Here is an 18,546-nt window from a genome sequence, read left to right as displayed (position 1 = left end):
GTAACGTAAGGTTTTCTGAAGCAGATTACTGCAAAAAAAAGAAATTCATCATAAATATTTATAATATTAGATAAATATTAAAAATGCCTTTTTATGCAAATGCGAGAGGTATATTACCATGAGACTGCGTTCGCATGATAACGATGATAATGGTCGCAGAAACTGTTTTTTGCCTAACGGTATTTTAACATAGACATCGTGTTTTTTGATGGTTACAAAAAAAAAATTAAATTTTATAGATTATGTATAATCAATTAATTCAGTGATCAGAATTTTAAAGAAACTTTTTAATAGAATAAATGAGAACTCGAAAGGGCAAATACGTGGAATTGTAACGATGTGTTAAGGTGTAGGAAGATTTAAGATTAAGCTGTTACTGTTAATTTGTGTTTCCGCCTGTTTGCACGCGTCTGACCATAGACAGGCACGCTCTACTGCGGCTGCCAGGCATCCGCTGCACGTGAGCAATCGTATTTGAATATAACATCTGTTTGATTTGTTTTTACCAACTTTGTGTACCACTAATTACCAGTGGCGAAATTCAGAAATTATTCCTATTTCCTCGAAACAAAAAACATAGAATCTCGTCTTTTTAGATATATGATTTTACTTAGATATGTCTTACAGTTCGAACACCTAACCGATTTTCTGTACATTTAGTATTTATAATAATAGACTTTAGACTAGCTTCACGTACGAATATACAGGGTGGTTGGTAACTGGTGGTACAAGCGGAAAGGAGGTGATTCTACGCGAAAAAAGAAAATATAGAATAGAAATCTTTCGTTCGAGGCTTTGTTTTCGAGAAAATCAACTTTGAATCTTATCTCGTTATAACGGATCTCACTGTAGATCGTTGTCTCGATGGAAAAATTAAGAAAAAAATTTTTATTCTATATTTTCGACTTCTTTCACCCCCTTTCCGCTTGTACCATCAGTTACCATCCACATCCATTCCATATACATCCTGTCCATAAAATTATGAAATACCTACATTTTTCAATTATGTTCAAAATTCTACAGACCTCCCCCTTCCCCGAAATCTCATTTTGCGCTTTCGTCAATCATAAAAGTTTATTTGCGAAAACGAGCAGCCCAAGAAGAACAATTTGCGTCAGTCTAAAATTACCATCACGCATCAAGGAACGTACCTGACGTCAACAAACCTGAAGTCCCTCCCATATTTAACTCTACTAAGCCAACCACGGGAGTTCCGCGTTCAAAATACCAATCGTTCGTTTATTTGCATGAGAAAGGATTTGTCGGTGGCTGGGGAGGAAACGAGCCGAAGCGCGGATAGGTGAATGTCGGAAGAGAAGGGGAAAACCTTCCGAGTCCTGAAACAATTTTCGTTTCGAACAGCTCGTCCTGCTGGTGGGGAGGGTTGCATAAATATTCGAGGCTGCGCATCGTGCTCGACATAGCTGGAAACTGCTGGCAAGCGAACAAGTGGTGGAGAAGGAGCACCAGGACCTTAGTTTCGCCACAGCTCAGTACCAGTTGCGCTCAATAAGAGTGTTTATCCAACCTGCTCGAAAGGGTGGAATTCCAACGTGAAGACATTGAGTTCGGTGACATCGGTGAGTTTAAATCCACTATATCTTCCATGAAATCATCGTGACGCTAAATGTAGTTACAAGAAATCATTCTAATTTATTTCTGTGTGTAATTTCTTTTCTTCATTTCGCGTGGTTTCTTACTTGGTCAAAAAGGTGAGGAACTTTTATGCGAGGATACTGTTGATAAATTTGCATCGTCCATCCTTTACTGAATTTATACGCAAGACCATCGACGTTGAGTTTCGCTCGATCATTGTCTATCGAATAATTATAAAATTTATTCTGATTTTTGTGCGTCTTCGGTCCTTTCCTTAGCTTTGTCCGATTCTTTTTTATTTGATCTGATTGATTGTAGCAATTTAAATACGAGGAGACTGCTGGTCAGTTCGAATCGATTATTTTCTGTGCAGTAATCGTAGCAAAATGAATATATTCTAATTTATACGTGTCCTTTGTCCCACTTTGTGCCCGCTCTTTTTCCCCTACTTTCTACTGTTTCGAGGCATGAATGAATCCTCTGAACTTGTTGCTCTGACAGTGAATGAAAAGTGAAGTTTAGGATTGGAAAGTGAAATGAAAGTTTCAATTCCTCGCTTGTGTTTCACTTGTGGAAAGAATCTTCATCAGAAGTTTGACATTTTTGATAGACGCAAGTGTTTGTGCTTACATTTTGATTTTAGAAAGAATTTTGAATTGTATATGTCGATTACGTATATTGGTCATTTAAAAAAATCATAAACACTGTTCAAACTTCTAAGGTACAATAAGAAGAATACAATGTTCATCATTTTATCTTTCCCATGCATTACTGTACTATTACTTAGTGCTGGAAGTTATAAATACCTCTTGTCGTAACTTATCAAAATGTTCTGCTCAATGATATAGTCCCATTCATCCTCTGTCATTCCCACCCACCATTTACATCTCATAACATAATAATAAAACAGTACTTGACATGATTAATAACATATTAAAAGCATCACCTAGAAGAGATGAATTATTTCATAATATAAACTTTCATGTTTATTAATCCCTTAATGTTTTTGTATTCTAATACTTTTGTATATCGCTTATGCTGTAGGTTGAATATGCAAATTAATATTTTTATAGATATAATTTAAATAATACTCGATAATAGCACTGGATAATATTACATCGAGTACTATTCCTCGAATATTTTACACGTTTTTCCATATTACATAATGGAACATAATTTTTGTCTAAATTACGATGCTTCTAATTAAATTTAAATATAAACGAAAGATTGCTTTCCTTCAAAGTTATTGAAATTCGTAAGAAAAGCGAAAGACAAAACAGAATCGATGTATCGATTAATTCCTTAAAAATTTCTACTCGATAACTGGCCCTTAACATTTCACGAACTATACGCGTTTTAATATTCATGGTTACAAGAAAGTAAGAAGAAAGAAGCCGAAATAGATCGACGCGTGTTAGCGGCATATTTTTTATTCATGTACCCACTTCAAAGTCGTCTATACGTACCTCACCGACCTAATACGAACAGCTCTCTTTTCGGTCTCCTCCCTTTTATTTCTCTCGCATTTTTCTTCTTCCATTTCCTCCTCCTCCCCCCCCCCTCACTCCCTCTCTCTCTCGTTCGTTCCTTTGGCCTGGATATTTTTCGCGTGGTTCGAGCAACGATGAATTTCCGTGCCGCGAAATTGATGACACGAGGGATAATGAAAATTTATCGAGTATAATAGCCGACGTTCTGATCAAAGACCAAGCCAATCCGTGCCTAAAAAAAAAAATTTTTGGATACCGTCAATGAAGCTGTATTATATTTACATATAAACTATATTATATATGGGACGCGGGTGTTCTATATTAAACATAGCTAAATATAGGTAAATGCAATTAAATAGAGTTAAATATACCGTAATGAAATATATTTAGTTTATGAAACTTTTCCTAAATTAAATGGGAAAATTGTTCGCATAGTTGGAAATTCGTATAGTATCTATAATAAAAATTTATAAAATAACAAGACAGCTCAGAGGACTTTTCAATATTTTTTATTTCGATATATATACTGCATTTCCATTAATCTTCGTTTCAGATATTTTTAAAAGGTACTTATTAATATCACTTCTAGTCATTTTTTAACATTATTCGATAAAGTTACATTAACAAAATCGTGTTTTTCAATTATACCATTTACTTCTCTTTATCTTCATGATTATAATTGATTATACAAGTATCCCATATATCGTAATGAAGCAATTGTGTATAGTTGTAGCATTGTAAAGTTATGACTCTGAGACAACAAAATCGTAAAAATTCTTAAAAAAATTGGCTGACAGAATATCCTACCAAGTATTATTTTCAGCGAAGCAACAGGTTTTGTCAAACGTATAACCTTTATAAATTTCTGACGTAAAGTATTTCAAATCTATCTTCTCCAAAAAGAAGAACGTCGTAGGATAAAATTGTACATTTTAAAATGTACATTGTAAAATTATACATTTTCGATTAATGAGACACACTAAATATTTGAATGCTACGAAACTCGTAAGAACCAGTTGTACTATACTTTAACCAGTTACACATACTAAACGGTATCAAGTAACTTATCGATCAGTATCGCTTTCCTTTAATATGAAAGAACGAAATAAACGTAGAACAGAATTTTTACGAACAGAGAAAGTATTAGGTTGTCCGGAAAGTGTCTTTCTTTCGCAAGCGTGTCTTTTACAACGATGAACCTTCGTACAAACGTAAAACCAAGTCTGTGAAATTTATCTCAACAGAACAAATTGGATCGTACGTAATTCGACAAAATAATATAAAACAAAAAAACGTTGTGCGTCTATTATTTCCTCATAAAACGAAAGAAACTTTTTGGACAAGCTAATAGTTTTCGAAAGATTTACGACTTGTCTATGGAAGACGAGGGATTGAAAGAACGCCGAAGAATGAGGTTCAATGGATGAACCAGCAGGAAGTTCTCGAAGCAGCCGCGAATCGCGAGTACCCCCTCGAAAAGAGATGAAAGTGAATCGAAACTGTAAGACTGTTACGACTTTTCCTCTCCGATATTCGTGAATTGAATCACGGTCAACTCAGCTTGAAAGAGAAGTTCGATTAAAAATCTTCTATTGTTAAATTCCTTAGTCACTCAGGCAGATCCACGCGATTAACTCTTAATTAGTATTCTTGGTACAGCAATAGTTACTCAATTTTAGAGTTTCAATAATATACGTTGATTTGTACTTCGTACTTTACGTAATAAGTATCATTGATATTATTTACGGCGTAACACTAAATAATAATTTAAATTTCAATATTGAAATTCTGTAATCATATATTAAAATATTGAAATTGTATACTGAAAGTATTTCATTCCGTTAGTTTAATTAGCTCAGGAGCCACGCTGATCACCTTCATAAATTCAAGCACAGAGAAAAATAACAGAAAACAATTACAAACGCTTTTGAAAATTTACCTTGGAGCCTGTGACTTTTTACAATTCCTTGCGATAGATAATTGCAAATTTGGAAAAATAGATCGTTCGTTTTTTAGCATGCTGAATATTAATTATATACTTAAATAATTAAATCGAGGAATTTTATATTAATTTTATATTTTTCACAAGGCTGATCAGTTTCTCGTGTGAAAATCTCAATGAAAAGAATTCATATGCTATTATTAAATTAATCCTCGTCTTAAATCCTCGTTACTGATCTAATTTATACAAAATAAGGTTACACACTTGCAACAATAAAGAAGCTATAGAGCGGCGAAGATATCCTCAAAGAAGGAGAGAAGAATCAATTATACGAGCCATTATTCGCCACTTACCTAATCTTAAATCTAACTGCAATTGTCCTTTGTTAATTTTATGATTTCCATTACGCGAATCGAGTTGAGTGTAAAAATTCTGTTTTACGACTAAACCATATTTACGACTAAACGAATCCTTACAAAACATATATATAAACATAAACATATATATAAACATTATAATGCAGAGATTGGAACACAATTCAATTTCGTGGACAGCATGTGTTCGTGATCAATCGACGCGTCAGATAATTTATTATTGAATAAACTGGCCGGTGGCGTCTGCGTTTCATTATTGGCAAGTCGATAACGATACAACCGATAGGTAACCGAAATAAATGTTCTACATCTGCGAAGTAAACGTTCTTCTACTAAGCTTTCGACGAGTGAATATTTCTCTTCTTTCTTTCCATCGATAAATCGCGTATCTCTTAGTAACATTCAACTAAATTTTACAAATTTCACCATAGGCAGAGTAATTCTATAGCCGAAAGATAGAAAAAAAGAAAAAAATGGAACAGCGAAAGAACCAAGTCAATTTCCCTCTTTCATCCAGTTTCAGAGCGAAATACGACATATATGATATTTTCATGCTTCAATTTACGATCAAAGGATATTCAGAGTCGCAACTTTTTATCGAATCGAAACTCCCAAGCTGCATGTTTCACGCAGAGGAAATGGGAGAAAGAGTTACATAAACACTGATAAGTGAGCCAGTGAGAAGTTAAATTGATCGATTCCATTTTTAAACAAGTTTTTTCGTTCTAAGATCCGATCGACTAAATCGCTACACTCACTGCTGATATTTATTTAAATTTATGTTTTTATAGAGCGCGACGAAGGAGGAGAACCTAGACAGAAATTTATTTTACTTACTGAACTATTAATAGCTGCTAGACTTTGCATATTTGTACACTTTCGCGCGTATTTTTACATCTTTCAATTTACCGTAAAACCTTATTCACATTGAACTCTTCAGAAACCAAACGATTAATCTCAATAGAGTTAACCTTCTTTACAAACAAGGTATTTCTATATTGCAACTATTTTGAAACATATACACGTATGAAATATAAACATATTTTTCGTCCTAATTCCGGACACTCTTTTCACATGGATTTCGTCAAAATTATGCGGCCTTGCGATTAAAAGAAATTTTCTCGAGAAGTGTCGCGATTAGGCAACTTATTGGTATTAACAGATTATTAACAGAAAGACAAAATAAACTCCGTTACACAAATCGGATGATCAAGTTTTCGGAGGAGAAAGAGAAAGAGACAGAGAGGGGGAGAGAGAGAGAGAGAGAGAAACAAGATTTATTGAAGGGAGGATGAGGGAACGGAAACACTTTGAGGAAACACTTTGAGCTCTATGCTTCGACCTGTCCAGCCGCCAATCGAATTAGCATTGATTTTGCGTCCATATCGTGGAACCATGCCGTATTTATTGTTTACCAGGTTTCCTGTGTCCTATGAATTTCAGTTTTTCCGCAAGATGCCGCAAGATGTAGCTCGTTTTCCTTAGACTCCGATGTGAAATCGCGCGAAAAAGTAAGAATGAAGGCGTTTCCATTGGATCGCGATTGCACTTTATCGTATTAATTAACTCGACATTACAGCGTAGTCCTAGAAAATCGTATTAATCGAGGTAATCCGATGCAATTGATTCACGGCCAGCGTACTGCTGCGCATCACGCGAGTCGTTGTCTCAATTATTGAATTGCTCGTTGCGAAGTATTGTAGCGGAACCTCGGAAACGAAATTAACGATGTAATTGGGGACAGGATGCATTGTAACGATGGAAAATATTTTAGTTATAACAGCTAATTCGAAGGTTGAAAAATATCGATCGAACTGTTTGCTGGTGTTCGCCCAAGGATTCGAACATGTAGGGGTATAGTGGTTGAACAATTAGATCTGGTCATATCTGTTAATTTTTCTGTCGTTATTGCATAATTCATTGTATTCTTTGGTTTACTATATACACGTATCCCGTTTGATAAATTATATTTCTAATTTTCGTTAATAATATTAATACTTTGCATTCGAAGGTTTCATTTATTCATATTACCAGATACTCCAAGTAATTTCAGTAGAAAGAACGTGTTTTCGTATAATTGGTTAAATATATGCGTAGAATGAAGAGTCATAGCCGCATCACTCATCACCTACTCACTCACTCACTATCATCGCGCAGTGCGATACGATTTTGCTTGGTAGTGTAATATATCTTCGGCCAATACGTCGGTTTATTTTTCTGATTGTATCTTACCTGTTCGTTGCAAGAATACGTGAGATAATTATGATTTGACAGGTTAAGGACAAATTTTTAATTTATTGATTTATTAAATTTTTAATTTATTAATTATTTAATTTATTTGATATTATTAGCGGAGCCCTCGATTGCGAAGGGTTATAGTAGCGTCGAATAAAATTGAAATTGTTAATAGATCATTTTCTGATATTATATTTCAATGGATCTTCGTGGAAATTGGAATAATGTCTGATTCTATTATTTATCTTAGAAAACTTGAAAAACTAATTAATTATTCGTATCGAATTAGTAATATTCGTTTGTTTGTAAAATGTACTTGTCAAGATAGTATTATATAAAAGTGCTGAATCTCGACAGGTTAATTTCTCATGTGAGTTTTCACGAAGCTTGAAAAAATAGAATTTGTAATTAGTGTTATTTGCAACAGACATTTATTTTCCCTGAAACCTATGTAGGTCACAAATATTCCTAGTAGCAATGCGTGTGAACTACATTCGCTTCACTATGTACGTACATATGTACTCTCAAAATTTCATTAAAATCGTTCTTACGTTATTTTAAAATCCATTCTAAAATCGATTCTATGGTGACAACCAACGGTGTAACTTTATAATTCGACGAAATTTTCCAATGCATTTCAAACAGACAAAATTTTACAATCCCAATATAGAGAAGGTATAAAAATAAAATAGTTATTTTTCTTGCTCGGTTCTAGATGAGAACAATAAAAGTTGCGTGGACAGTGATTAAATTGCTTTAAGGAAAAACCTCCTATTTTTTGTTTTATATATTGACTTTTTGTTGCAATATTTTCCAAGAGCTTCGACTGGCATCGAGTCGTGTAAAATCGTAGAAAAAGGCGCTAGTATTCTTTATAGTTGCATAGCTTCCATCATCGCCTGGGTAATAGGCCTCGCTTCGTCTTTGACGCGACAATCTCGTTACCAAGACTTCGATCCTCGAGTTGCTTAATGCGATATCGACATCAGAACGATGCCTCGACGAGCAATTCATCAAAAAAGTTTTTTAAATTTTATTCGTGTAATCTCGAAAGTGACTCGATATTGACCGAGAATAATACGATGTTTCATTTATTTGTCGAAGCTTGGGTGAAAATTTTCCGCCGACAGATTTTTGATTGCAACCAACGACATTTGAAATTACTGACACGAGAAATAGAAATTTATTGTCATAACTAGCAACGTTGTAAATTGTTCGTATTTGCTTTGATACGAAGATGAATTGGAAATTATTAAAATTTAACAATTTAATAGCATTTACAATTATTCGTATTATCTCATTTAATTATATCATAATTGACAATACAGAAGTGTCACTGTTTCTGTATATCTAAATATATTATGTAGTATCGTTTGTTTTTTTACAATAACTGTGCAATTCCATCGTATTGATGCCTTTTCTACTGTAATTCTACTCCTAACTAATTACATTGAATCAACGTCAGTCATTCGCATAATAACAATTCTATTCCCTGATATTCCCAACCCGAAAGCAAATATCCTCTTCCAAATTGTTGCGTATGTATAACCATCCGATTTCTATAGTGATATATTAGCCGTACTGTATTATGTGGATTCTTCGTTGTACGAACGTAAGTAGTCAAGTGAAATTTGTGATGTTCCTTGATCTATGTACGTTACGATCAGTTTGCAACAGGCAACGGCAGTTTTCCCGAGTCGTTGCACGTTCAGCAAGAAATTAATCAGCAGTGAAGAAAAATATAAAGTTCCCCTGTATTTCTAACTTTGTACTCTGTAATGTCACGGTTTCTAATCTTTCATCCATAGTTCACACTTTAAGAAAAATTAATCAATTACATTAATTACGTTGCTTAAAATCATCGAATTTATCTAGTCGGTTAAGCGTGTAAAATCGACGAACGGAAGATTATTCAATGAGAAAACTCGACATTACCAAAATGAACGTTTGCCCATGTTGAAGTAGCATTTAAAGGATGAACGCGATACTCAGCGTCGAGTCGAAAACCTTTCGAGTTCGAGTTTCTATTCGCCTCCATATGAACCCATTGAATAATCGATACGAGTTGCTCGTTACACGGTAATTCCTTGCTTGCAAATTTGAAAGCCACCCCCATAGGCCCTGTTAATCGGTCAGACTAGCGCAGAGACGCGTTTCATTTGCTATAATTCGATCTTCGGACGGTTTAGTTATCGTCGCATTTTGACGCTGCTTACCAGCAGATTAATCTCTAGCAAACAATTGATAGGCGTCACAAACAGACCAGTTGCTTCGTAGTTAGCGAGTCTCTGGACGTTCAAAATATGAGGATCCAGCTGATCTACCATTACAATTAATCGGATTAATTCTCTCTCCCTCTCGCCAAGGGATATATGTAATTGATTTTCTGAATCAGGGATGGCTATTCCGATAATATACAGTAAATATAAAATATAGCGAAAATACATAGTAAATCGAATTTTTCCTTTTCATTTCTTAACTTTATCTGTTCTCAAGATACATAGCTTTTGCAGTTTTCCGTAATGGGACAGAAAGCGGAACGTCTTTAGGCTACCATCTTTTTCTTTTTACAATTTAAATTCGTTTCTTCAATGTCCGTTAGAACATTTTCCAGCCAATATTTTCTAAAATTTCACACGTATCCTTCCTTCGCTATAAGACGCGAGATACACGTGTACTTCAGCATCGACGTGTCTTCAACTCATCGACGCCTCTTTCTCGGCGTTTCCCATAGTCCGTTTTCCATTCTGTCCGCGTTTCAACCCCCGACCACATTTTCTGTGCAACGTGTACACACATCCAAATATGGGTTGACTGCGACACGGGAAAACTCAGCGTTAGAAACGAACGAAGAAGCGCCTAACCATCGTGAAAGCGATGTGAACGCGGAAATCGGACGAGGCGAAGTTAATTTCGACTATCAGCCAGCTTTGGGCAATGAATCTCGACGATTTCCGCGAGCATATTGGACTTATCTGCTCCAGCACGCCTTACAATCACGATAACACCTTCTGTTGCACGCACGTGAACACACGCAACCCCCTCGTTACCCTCGAAACGAGCGGTCAGAGATCCGTGAACAAGATTGAAATTCGTTACGGTTACGGAAGCCGTTTACGAGCCTATGGATTACGAGGGTCGTTTCGAAGAATGCAGTGAGCGATCCCATGGAGCGTAATTCTTAGCCCATTAACGGGCAACGTTGCGTTAGCGAATTTCATCTGTCACCTTTTCCCCAATGAATTTGCGTTATCGAATTCTATTTGTTAACATTATCACCACGACAAGCAATTCCAAGGATGAGCTTCGCGTTTACCTCGCCTCTACTTTTTCTATCTGGATTCTACAATTTCATGAGTTTCAAAGGATGTGGATAAAACGGCATTATGAGAAACTGTTGGTTGATTCTTCATGGGTTAACGTAGTTTTGAAGAAATTCTTCCAGGAACCGGGAAGAATATTAAACATTGAAATCGGATACAGTACCAATTCTGAGAACTTTGAAAATGACACGGTACCACAATGTCGCTATAGAGACCAATATAATGTTACTCTAGAGGCTTTCACTGCTCGAATTGTCACAATTATTTTTTATACTTCCGATCCTTGATCATGCCAAAGCGTTATTTTTAAAAAATAAAATATATAATAGAAGTGTGTATAGAACAGTTGAAAGGGTCCGTGTAACAGACTTTCGTCGATGATCTATACAACTAAAATTCTTAATATTAAATTCAATTCTTAGAATATTCAAATCTATCTATAGTTTGATCGAATCTTCGATTATAAATCGACGTAAAATTTTTGGATACTACAAGCGTAGCCATCGTTCAGTATCTCGTAAACGTCTGATGAAGAAGTACATGTTACAAGGCTTATACGTCAAATCTATAGAACACCTGAATATAACTGACTTCCCAATATTTCAATATTCCAGGTCCCACAGCTATATCGGATGTCGATTAATACGAAACATGAGAAGTCAATCAATCGATATGTTCAATGGCACGTAATCTTGATAAAAGCTGTACAAACTTGCAGTCCCTTCCTTGTTTATAACGGGAAATTGAATACTTTGTAATTAAATTGTAGAAACAGAAGCAATAAAATGTTGCGTGGCCTGTCGCAATAACGTAACGAATCGATATAATGGTTGCCACAGATTAACTAATTAATATCAATCCCGCGATCCTCCATCGCAGCTGTCTTTATTTCCGCGTAGTTTGTGTCGAATTCGTCGCGTTTCATCGTGAGAAATCTTCAGCCGTTCCAAAAGTTTCGTAAAGATTAATCCTTCATAATTGAAGAGCGGAAGTAGATAAAGTTGCCAGTATCGAAACTAAAGTTTTCTGGGAAACGACTGTTTATGAGAAATTGTTTGTTTATGGGAATGTTATTTATTAGAAAAATATAACGATACTTATTTATTACGCATACTATAATACTTTATATAATTTTACGATATCTCTATTCTATCGTTTCAAAGATCTGTTAATTAACGATAAAAAAAATATCTTCTTTATATCTTAAGAGAAGATATGTAAGTCCATTATGTAGTTTGTTTAAGAAGGTCAGTAGAGATTTTCTTATCTGATGGGATAATTGAGGCAGATTTATCTACGCACATGTTCAAGCACGATGGAGGGAGTTTGCTGGCACATGGTGCACACAGTCTAATTTAGGGAACTAATCGTATAACATACATCATACACAACCTATATCACGTATGAAACGTTAAAAACTGTACGAATTATTATGATTACACTTCCCTTCATATTTAATGATATTAACCTTCATACAAACAACCTCTTCAAGGAAAAACAAAATTCTTTTTCGAAAATGGCACTTCCAATTCTTCTTATTCTCACTATTTAATTGCTAGCCGTATCAAGTAACAACGAAAAAAATAATAATATCTAAACGTTAAGCAGGTCCATATTTTGGGGGATACAATTAAAAAAGTAAATCGTCGGTGGAATATTGTTTCACCTATTAAGAATTTTGGAAGATATAATTAGAAAGGTACAACCTGGGTAGAAAATTGTACTCCTTATCGAGCATTTTTGAAAATATAATTGAGAAAGTGGAATCTGGATAGAAAATTGTTTTACCTACGAAGCATCATAAAAAGTAAGTTTAATAAAACTATACCTTGGATATTTCATATATTTCTTCATATTATACGCATTCGTTAAAATTTTACACTCCCAAACATCCTGCTATACTTGCACAAAAAAGCGCAGTCTAGTAATATCCCCCTCACTGCTCCTCGCATTTTCTTTCTAATCATCTCTCGTTCGCTTTTCCTGATATTATTCTCAGCGTAAGTTCAGAGTGGCGGTTTTTAAACTCAGGAACGCGCGGCTGTTCGTTAAATGAAATATCAAACGTAAGAATTGCCGCAGTCTTAACGCGAGATAATTCATTTCGTAGCACAGAGCGCACGTCGTTGAATATTAATTCATATCTCATATAAGTTGCGAATAAAAAAAGCAGATAAAAGAGGACAAAAATCCGATAATTACCGCGAATCTTTACGCAATTTCAAGAAATACAAAAGAAATTTGTTTGTAAGCATGCTACTAAGTATTATTAAAAGTACTGTACTTTCGATATTTTACATATTCTTGCATATTTTCTACATTTTTCTGTATTTTTGTATCCTTAAACTTTCCGTAAACGCGTAAACGTCTGCGCTCTGACAATGACAAGGAAGATTCTACTGATAAAAATAAAGCATCGAATTTCACCGAACTCTCAGAAATGTAATTCTCAGATCACATAAATTAAAAAGAAAGAACAAAAGAAAATACAAATATATATATATATATATATATGTATATATATAGTATGTATATAGTATGTATATATATGTATGTATATAGTATGTATATATATATATATATATACATACGTAGCCACAAATCAATTTGGATCACGACAGATAAAATAGGTAGCAATAATGTCTCCACGAACATTATCATAATTTATTGGAATTTACATAAAAGTCAAAGAATGCTACTGTTTCAATGACACGGCGTTTTGTACAGTTAGATAAATATGAATTGTGTGTTTGAACAAGTGTTCGGTCGTGTTTCACGCGACGAAAAAGGAAATCACAAGACAAGGTGTCGCCTCGTTGGAAGCAACAAATCGCAATACGAGGGTGGAAATTGGGTGACACCGGGAGGATTACGAGGGATGAGAAATCTGTCGAGAGCGTGAAAGGCTCGCGGTCACCAGGTTTCTCCAGTTCTGTCGCTTTTAACGCCGAGTTCTACCGCTTCGAGGATAGAAGCTGCGAAATATCGAGGCCATTGTCCAAAGATTTTCAAGAATATCCGATGCAACGTCTTGAAATTTACGAGAGCAAGTCTGATAAATTCTTATCTCTGGTACATTCGTGGCCAATTTTTTAATACCCTCGTAACTTGTAACGACAAATAAAAATATTGGTACAGGCCAATTTTTTTTGGATAAAATCTTGTGTGAATTTACAAAAAATACGATTCTTCGTTTAATTTTTTCCCCTTATTGTCTTTACATATTTGGAGTTTAAACGCGTTATAAGTACGTTTTTTTTTTTAACACGATTACGTAGAATTCTTATTCTGAATAAATTATTTGTTTCCGCTTCATAACTGTTTCTAAATTACAGTGCATTTAATCTTGAAATGCACAGTAACATTTTATACTTTTTACGTTCTAAGGAATTTTCAGGATCGGTTAAAAATTAAATTACAGTAATGGTAATACTCAATATTAATGTCAGACGTGGATACTTCACTGTTTCGTATAATAATTTGTTATCTTGGCATCGATCAAGGTATTTAATATATAAAGCATACAGATTAATAAGAATTTTAATTAATCCTTCTTCTATAGTATTCACCGTTCTTTTCAAGCTCGTACCATTTCAAATAGACTTTCGAATAGATTTCAAAGATTTGTCTGTTCAAATAAAACGCGATCTTTTTTATTTCCCTATCAGTCGTCCCGTTACTGTTCCGTAGTTTCCAACAGATTACAGATTCGTTTAAAAAACATTTGTAACGAAAAACAAACCCACACGCAGAAATGTTATTCAATATCGCATTTATAACTTTCATAGACATCCTCCTCTCATTGCTATCATTGTAAACAGATTGAAACTTCGTTTGCAAACACTCGCGATTAAAAAAAAAAAAGAAAAGAAGAATTAATCTTAAACAATTTTATCTTGTGTTCCATTTATAATTTTCATAATTGTCTTCCCGACGTTGTATCATTTTAAATGGCTTTTTTCTATCCATCTATGTTGCAGCGAGATCAACGGTCCTAATTACTAAATTGCACGATGTGTTCATACAAATTCACTTTTTATGAACGCGATGAAACGAAATGAAACCTAAGTAGAGATTTGTTTTCTCATCAAGTATAACGAGTTTTATACTTTGGATAGATTGCCTCGTTGCGAGAAGGTCTTAATCGTTTATAATTGCGATTAAGTAATTGCAATAAGTCATATTTTTAAGAAACGTTCTCACATGCTGTCACACACTCTAATTAGAAAAGGATCATGAAACATTCGGTTTATGATATTATTTGTTTGTAAATCTTCCTGCTTCCGGAAACTTTTTTAAATATGAAAATATTTATATACAAAATTAAATATTTTTTTCAATATCAACACTTCTTGCGTTTATGTTGTCCTAGTCAGAATTATATTATTTCGTGTATCCTGTTGCTTTTTATATGATAGTCCTCCCGTTGGCCGCGGCTTCGCTATCAAGCCTGAGGCCCTCGTCACTAGTGTAACTATCGACAATAAAGGTACCCCACGCGCGACCGGACGATGGAGAACTTCAACGCAGAACCGCTACCTCCCGCGAGCCCTCCCCGGGAGGGCGCCTCGAGCTCGGACTCGGATATTCAGACTCGACATATATATTATTACATATATTATATATACTATTATATCTATATAATATATGTATTTATATCTATAAATATATGTATAAATATATCTATTTAAAAAAATAAAGTTGACCTTCATATATCGCCAATAATATCGCGTGCGTAAAAAGAAACTAATTACATTTAATTCTTTTTTTACATTTATTTATTTTTTATTATTATTTTTTTCACAACTAATTACATTTAATTATTACATTTACATACATTTAATTATTATTTTTTTCATAATTATATCTCGTTTGAAATATTTTTCGACATAATTAATTGTTTCAAAAACACATATTCCAGCCTTCTAAATGATTTATTTTGCGAATTATACGAATTATTCCATCTATAAATAAATTGTTCTCTATACACACAAACACGCACACAGTCTGTTAATTACACGAGTTAATTGTAACATTTTTCTCGATAAGTTGACAGAGCAAGGAAAATGAGCGACGGACATACCTACAAACTAATCTACTTCAATGCCCGTGGTCGTGCCGAACATATACGGTACATATTTGCATATACCGGCATCGAGTATACCGACGAGAGGATCCCCGAAGAACTCTGGCCTGAATACAAGGATTGTAAGCGTGAAGAATCGATTTTTACTTTCATCGTTCAACTCTCAGATATCTACCATTTGCTCAAACTTTTCTGTATATAAAACTTTCGTTTCACGTGCAGGCTAAACTTACTTAAAGTAAAATTTCATACGGAATAAAGTCGAACTTTTCATTAAGTTTTGCTTCCGTAATATCGTGTTTATCGAATACCAACTTAATTCACTTACGATTCTCGAATTTTTGTGTTGCAATCTTTATTGTTTTCAATGAATCGAAGCATTTCGAATATTTTGAGAAAACCGTAAATAGGTGACTTAAAATAGGAATACAAAAATACTTCTACGTTTCTCGTTAATTTAAAAACTTTTTAGGACTTGTCGGAAAAAAAGGATAAAAAATTGAAATCAGTTCGGAAATGAACAAGAACACAGCTAAAAAGTCGAAAGAACAAAGCAGACATAAAATTCGATCTTCCGTTGCGACATTTCTATCGTAAATAGTATAATAAAAGTTTTACGCAGCATAGTCTTCTGACATTTCTGTATTTCTTTACTAGGCCATGTTGATTAAAACCGAAATGATTTCGATTCATCTATTCACAAGAACGCAACGGCCTCGGAAGCTGTGTTGTGATTTCCTATCGATCGTTTCCCTCTACACAGTGTTCATATGAGCCATGTTTGTTCTTAGCAATGCCTTATAAAAAGCTGCCTGTGCTGGAGATAGACGGGAAACCGGTAGCGCAGAGTAACGCTGTGGCGCGATACTTGGCGAGGAAGTACGATCTAATGGGAAAGGACGAATGGGATGCGATGATATGCGACGAGCTCGTCGATACTCTTGGAGATTTGAAGCAAGGTGAGTAACTGATGAGATGACTTTGCATTTGTCTCACCACAGAGACAGACGTTCAAGAATTCATTGTGAAAAGACGAGTACAAACAAGATACGTATGTAGTATCGTGGACGAAAGGCCTGGGAAATATCGGGCGAACTATGAACAGTGTCGCGAGAGCCGAGGCGCCGTCGGGCCCATCAATGTGTCATCGGTCTTTTCAAGTGCATAGTTTCGTGGAAAAGACCTACGTGACCCTGGCTACGAGCGTCTGCAGAACACGTGTGCGGTGGGCCTAGGAAAAGGACAACAGAATGCGACAACGGCCAGAAAGGGGCAGTCGAGAAACAGAGTGCGAGTCGAGGAGCAGAGTGCGAGCGGAGGAGCCGAGTGCGAGTTGAGCGGAGACGGAGGTTGCGAGTGGCGTTGCCGATAGAGTGTGGATTGCGCTGTTTTCTGTACGTTTGGTGTGAATAGTTCAAGTTAAGACACAACCGTCTTTTCTGTCTGATTAACATCTCTATTGTCCACTTTTTGTAAACATATTACATCACGATATTACATATTTTTGGGGGCTCGTCCGGTATTGGACAAGACAGAAAACGAAACGGTTTAACAGAGCTATTCGAGCTAGTTGTGAATTTACCGGTACGCGGTGCGGTAAAAGACGATATCGTTGACTGTTTAAGTTTGTGTAGTGTGAAAAATGGCAAACGTCGGGGACGAACGATTGTCGGGTGAAGAGGGTTCGACGCTGGAGGAGCTGAGGAATAAGCTCGCGCGAATGAACCTCCCTATATCGGGTGCGAGGTCAGTGCTGATTGCAAGGCTGAATCGGGCGTGTAGGGTTGGACAATCGTATCGTAAGGGATCGACGGGCGGTGAAGAGCTAACCGGTCAACGAGATTTAGAAAATGTACAGAGAGCTGAGCGTGATTGCAACGAAGATGAGGATGTTGAGAAAATGAATACGAAGGAGTTGAAGGAGCGCCTCGCTAGTTTGGGTTTAAAAACGACGGGAAGAAAAGTAGAATTACGCGCACGGCTACGAGCGGCCATGGATGGTAATGACATATCGTCGGAAGAAGAAAGCGACGACGAAAGTGAGGATGAAGATGACAGAAAAAACGCCAGAGGATACAAGAGAGGTACGCGAAGGGTGTATCAGGACCGTGACGAATGTTGTCGAAGGGCATGTGTTGGTTCGACACTGAGTTTTAGAGACGTCGAAGATGCATTAGAGTCGTTTAGTGGCGACAAAGGTGAAAATGTCGAACGATGGTTCGAGTCGTTCGAGGAAGTCGCTGATACGTGCATGTGGTCGGATGGGCAGAAGGCAGTCTACGCGAGGAAGCTGCTGAAGGGATCAGCGAAAATATTTGCAAGCTTCGAGTGTCATGCCAGGACTTGGCATGAGTTGAAGAGGGGGCTAGTGAAAGAATTTTCGAGGAAAGTCAACAGTAGGCAAGTTCATCAAAAACTTGAAGAAACAAAAAAGGAGAGTGATGAAGCATGTTTGGCTTACATGTACCGCATGCTCGAAATAGCCAGCCATGTGGACATG

General features: G+C 35.7%; 1 protein-coding gene across 2 annotated transcripts; it reads left to right on the top strand.

Annotated features, from left to right (window-relative positions):
• The first annotated feature begins 1,421 nt into the window (after window positions 1–1,421).
• Window positions 1,422–17,558, top strand: LOC143304508 (hematopoietic prostaglandin D synthase-like). Of its 2 annotated transcripts, none has more exons than XM_076626982.1 (3): window positions 1,422–1,580; window positions 16,010–16,168; window positions 16,838–17,558. In XM_076626982.1, exons 2-3 carry the CDS (start codon window positions 16,027–16,029, stop codon window positions 17,011–17,013), a joined length of 318 nt encoding a protein of 105 aa, XP_076483097.1. In that variant the 5' UTR covers window positions 1,422–1,580; window positions 16,010–16,026; the 3' UTR covers window positions 17,014–17,558. The 2 variants fall into 2 exon arrangements, with proteins under 2 accessions (XP_076483097.1, XP_076483098.1); XM_076626983.1 differs by lacking the exon at window positions 1,422–1,580 and adding an exon at window positions 12,638–12,767.
• The last annotated feature ends 988 nt before the right edge of the window (window positions 17,559–18,546 follow it).

Source organism: Bombus vancouverensis, unplaced genomic scaffold (genome assembly GCF_051014615.1).
Source record: "Bombus vancouverensis nearcticus unplaced genomic scaffold, iyBomVanc1_principal scaffold0038, whole genome shotgun sequence".
NCBI lineage: Eukaryota > Metazoa > Arthropoda > Insecta > Hymenoptera > Apidae > Bombus > Bombus vancouverensis.
The sequence above is the reverse complement of the archived record's forward strand: the minus strand, read 5'-3'. Positions and strand labels throughout refer to the sequence as shown.

Excerpts from the sequence above, each read along its gene's own strand:
- LOC143304508 (XM_076626982.1), top strand. The coding sequence starts at position 16,027 with ATGAGCGACGGACATACCTACAAACTAATCTACTTCAATGCCCGTGGT. Across the intron at positions 16,169-16,837 it reads CTGGCCTGAATACAAGGATT|CAATGCCTTATAAAAAGCTG; the intron begins GTAAGCGTGAAG and ends GTTTGTTCTTAG.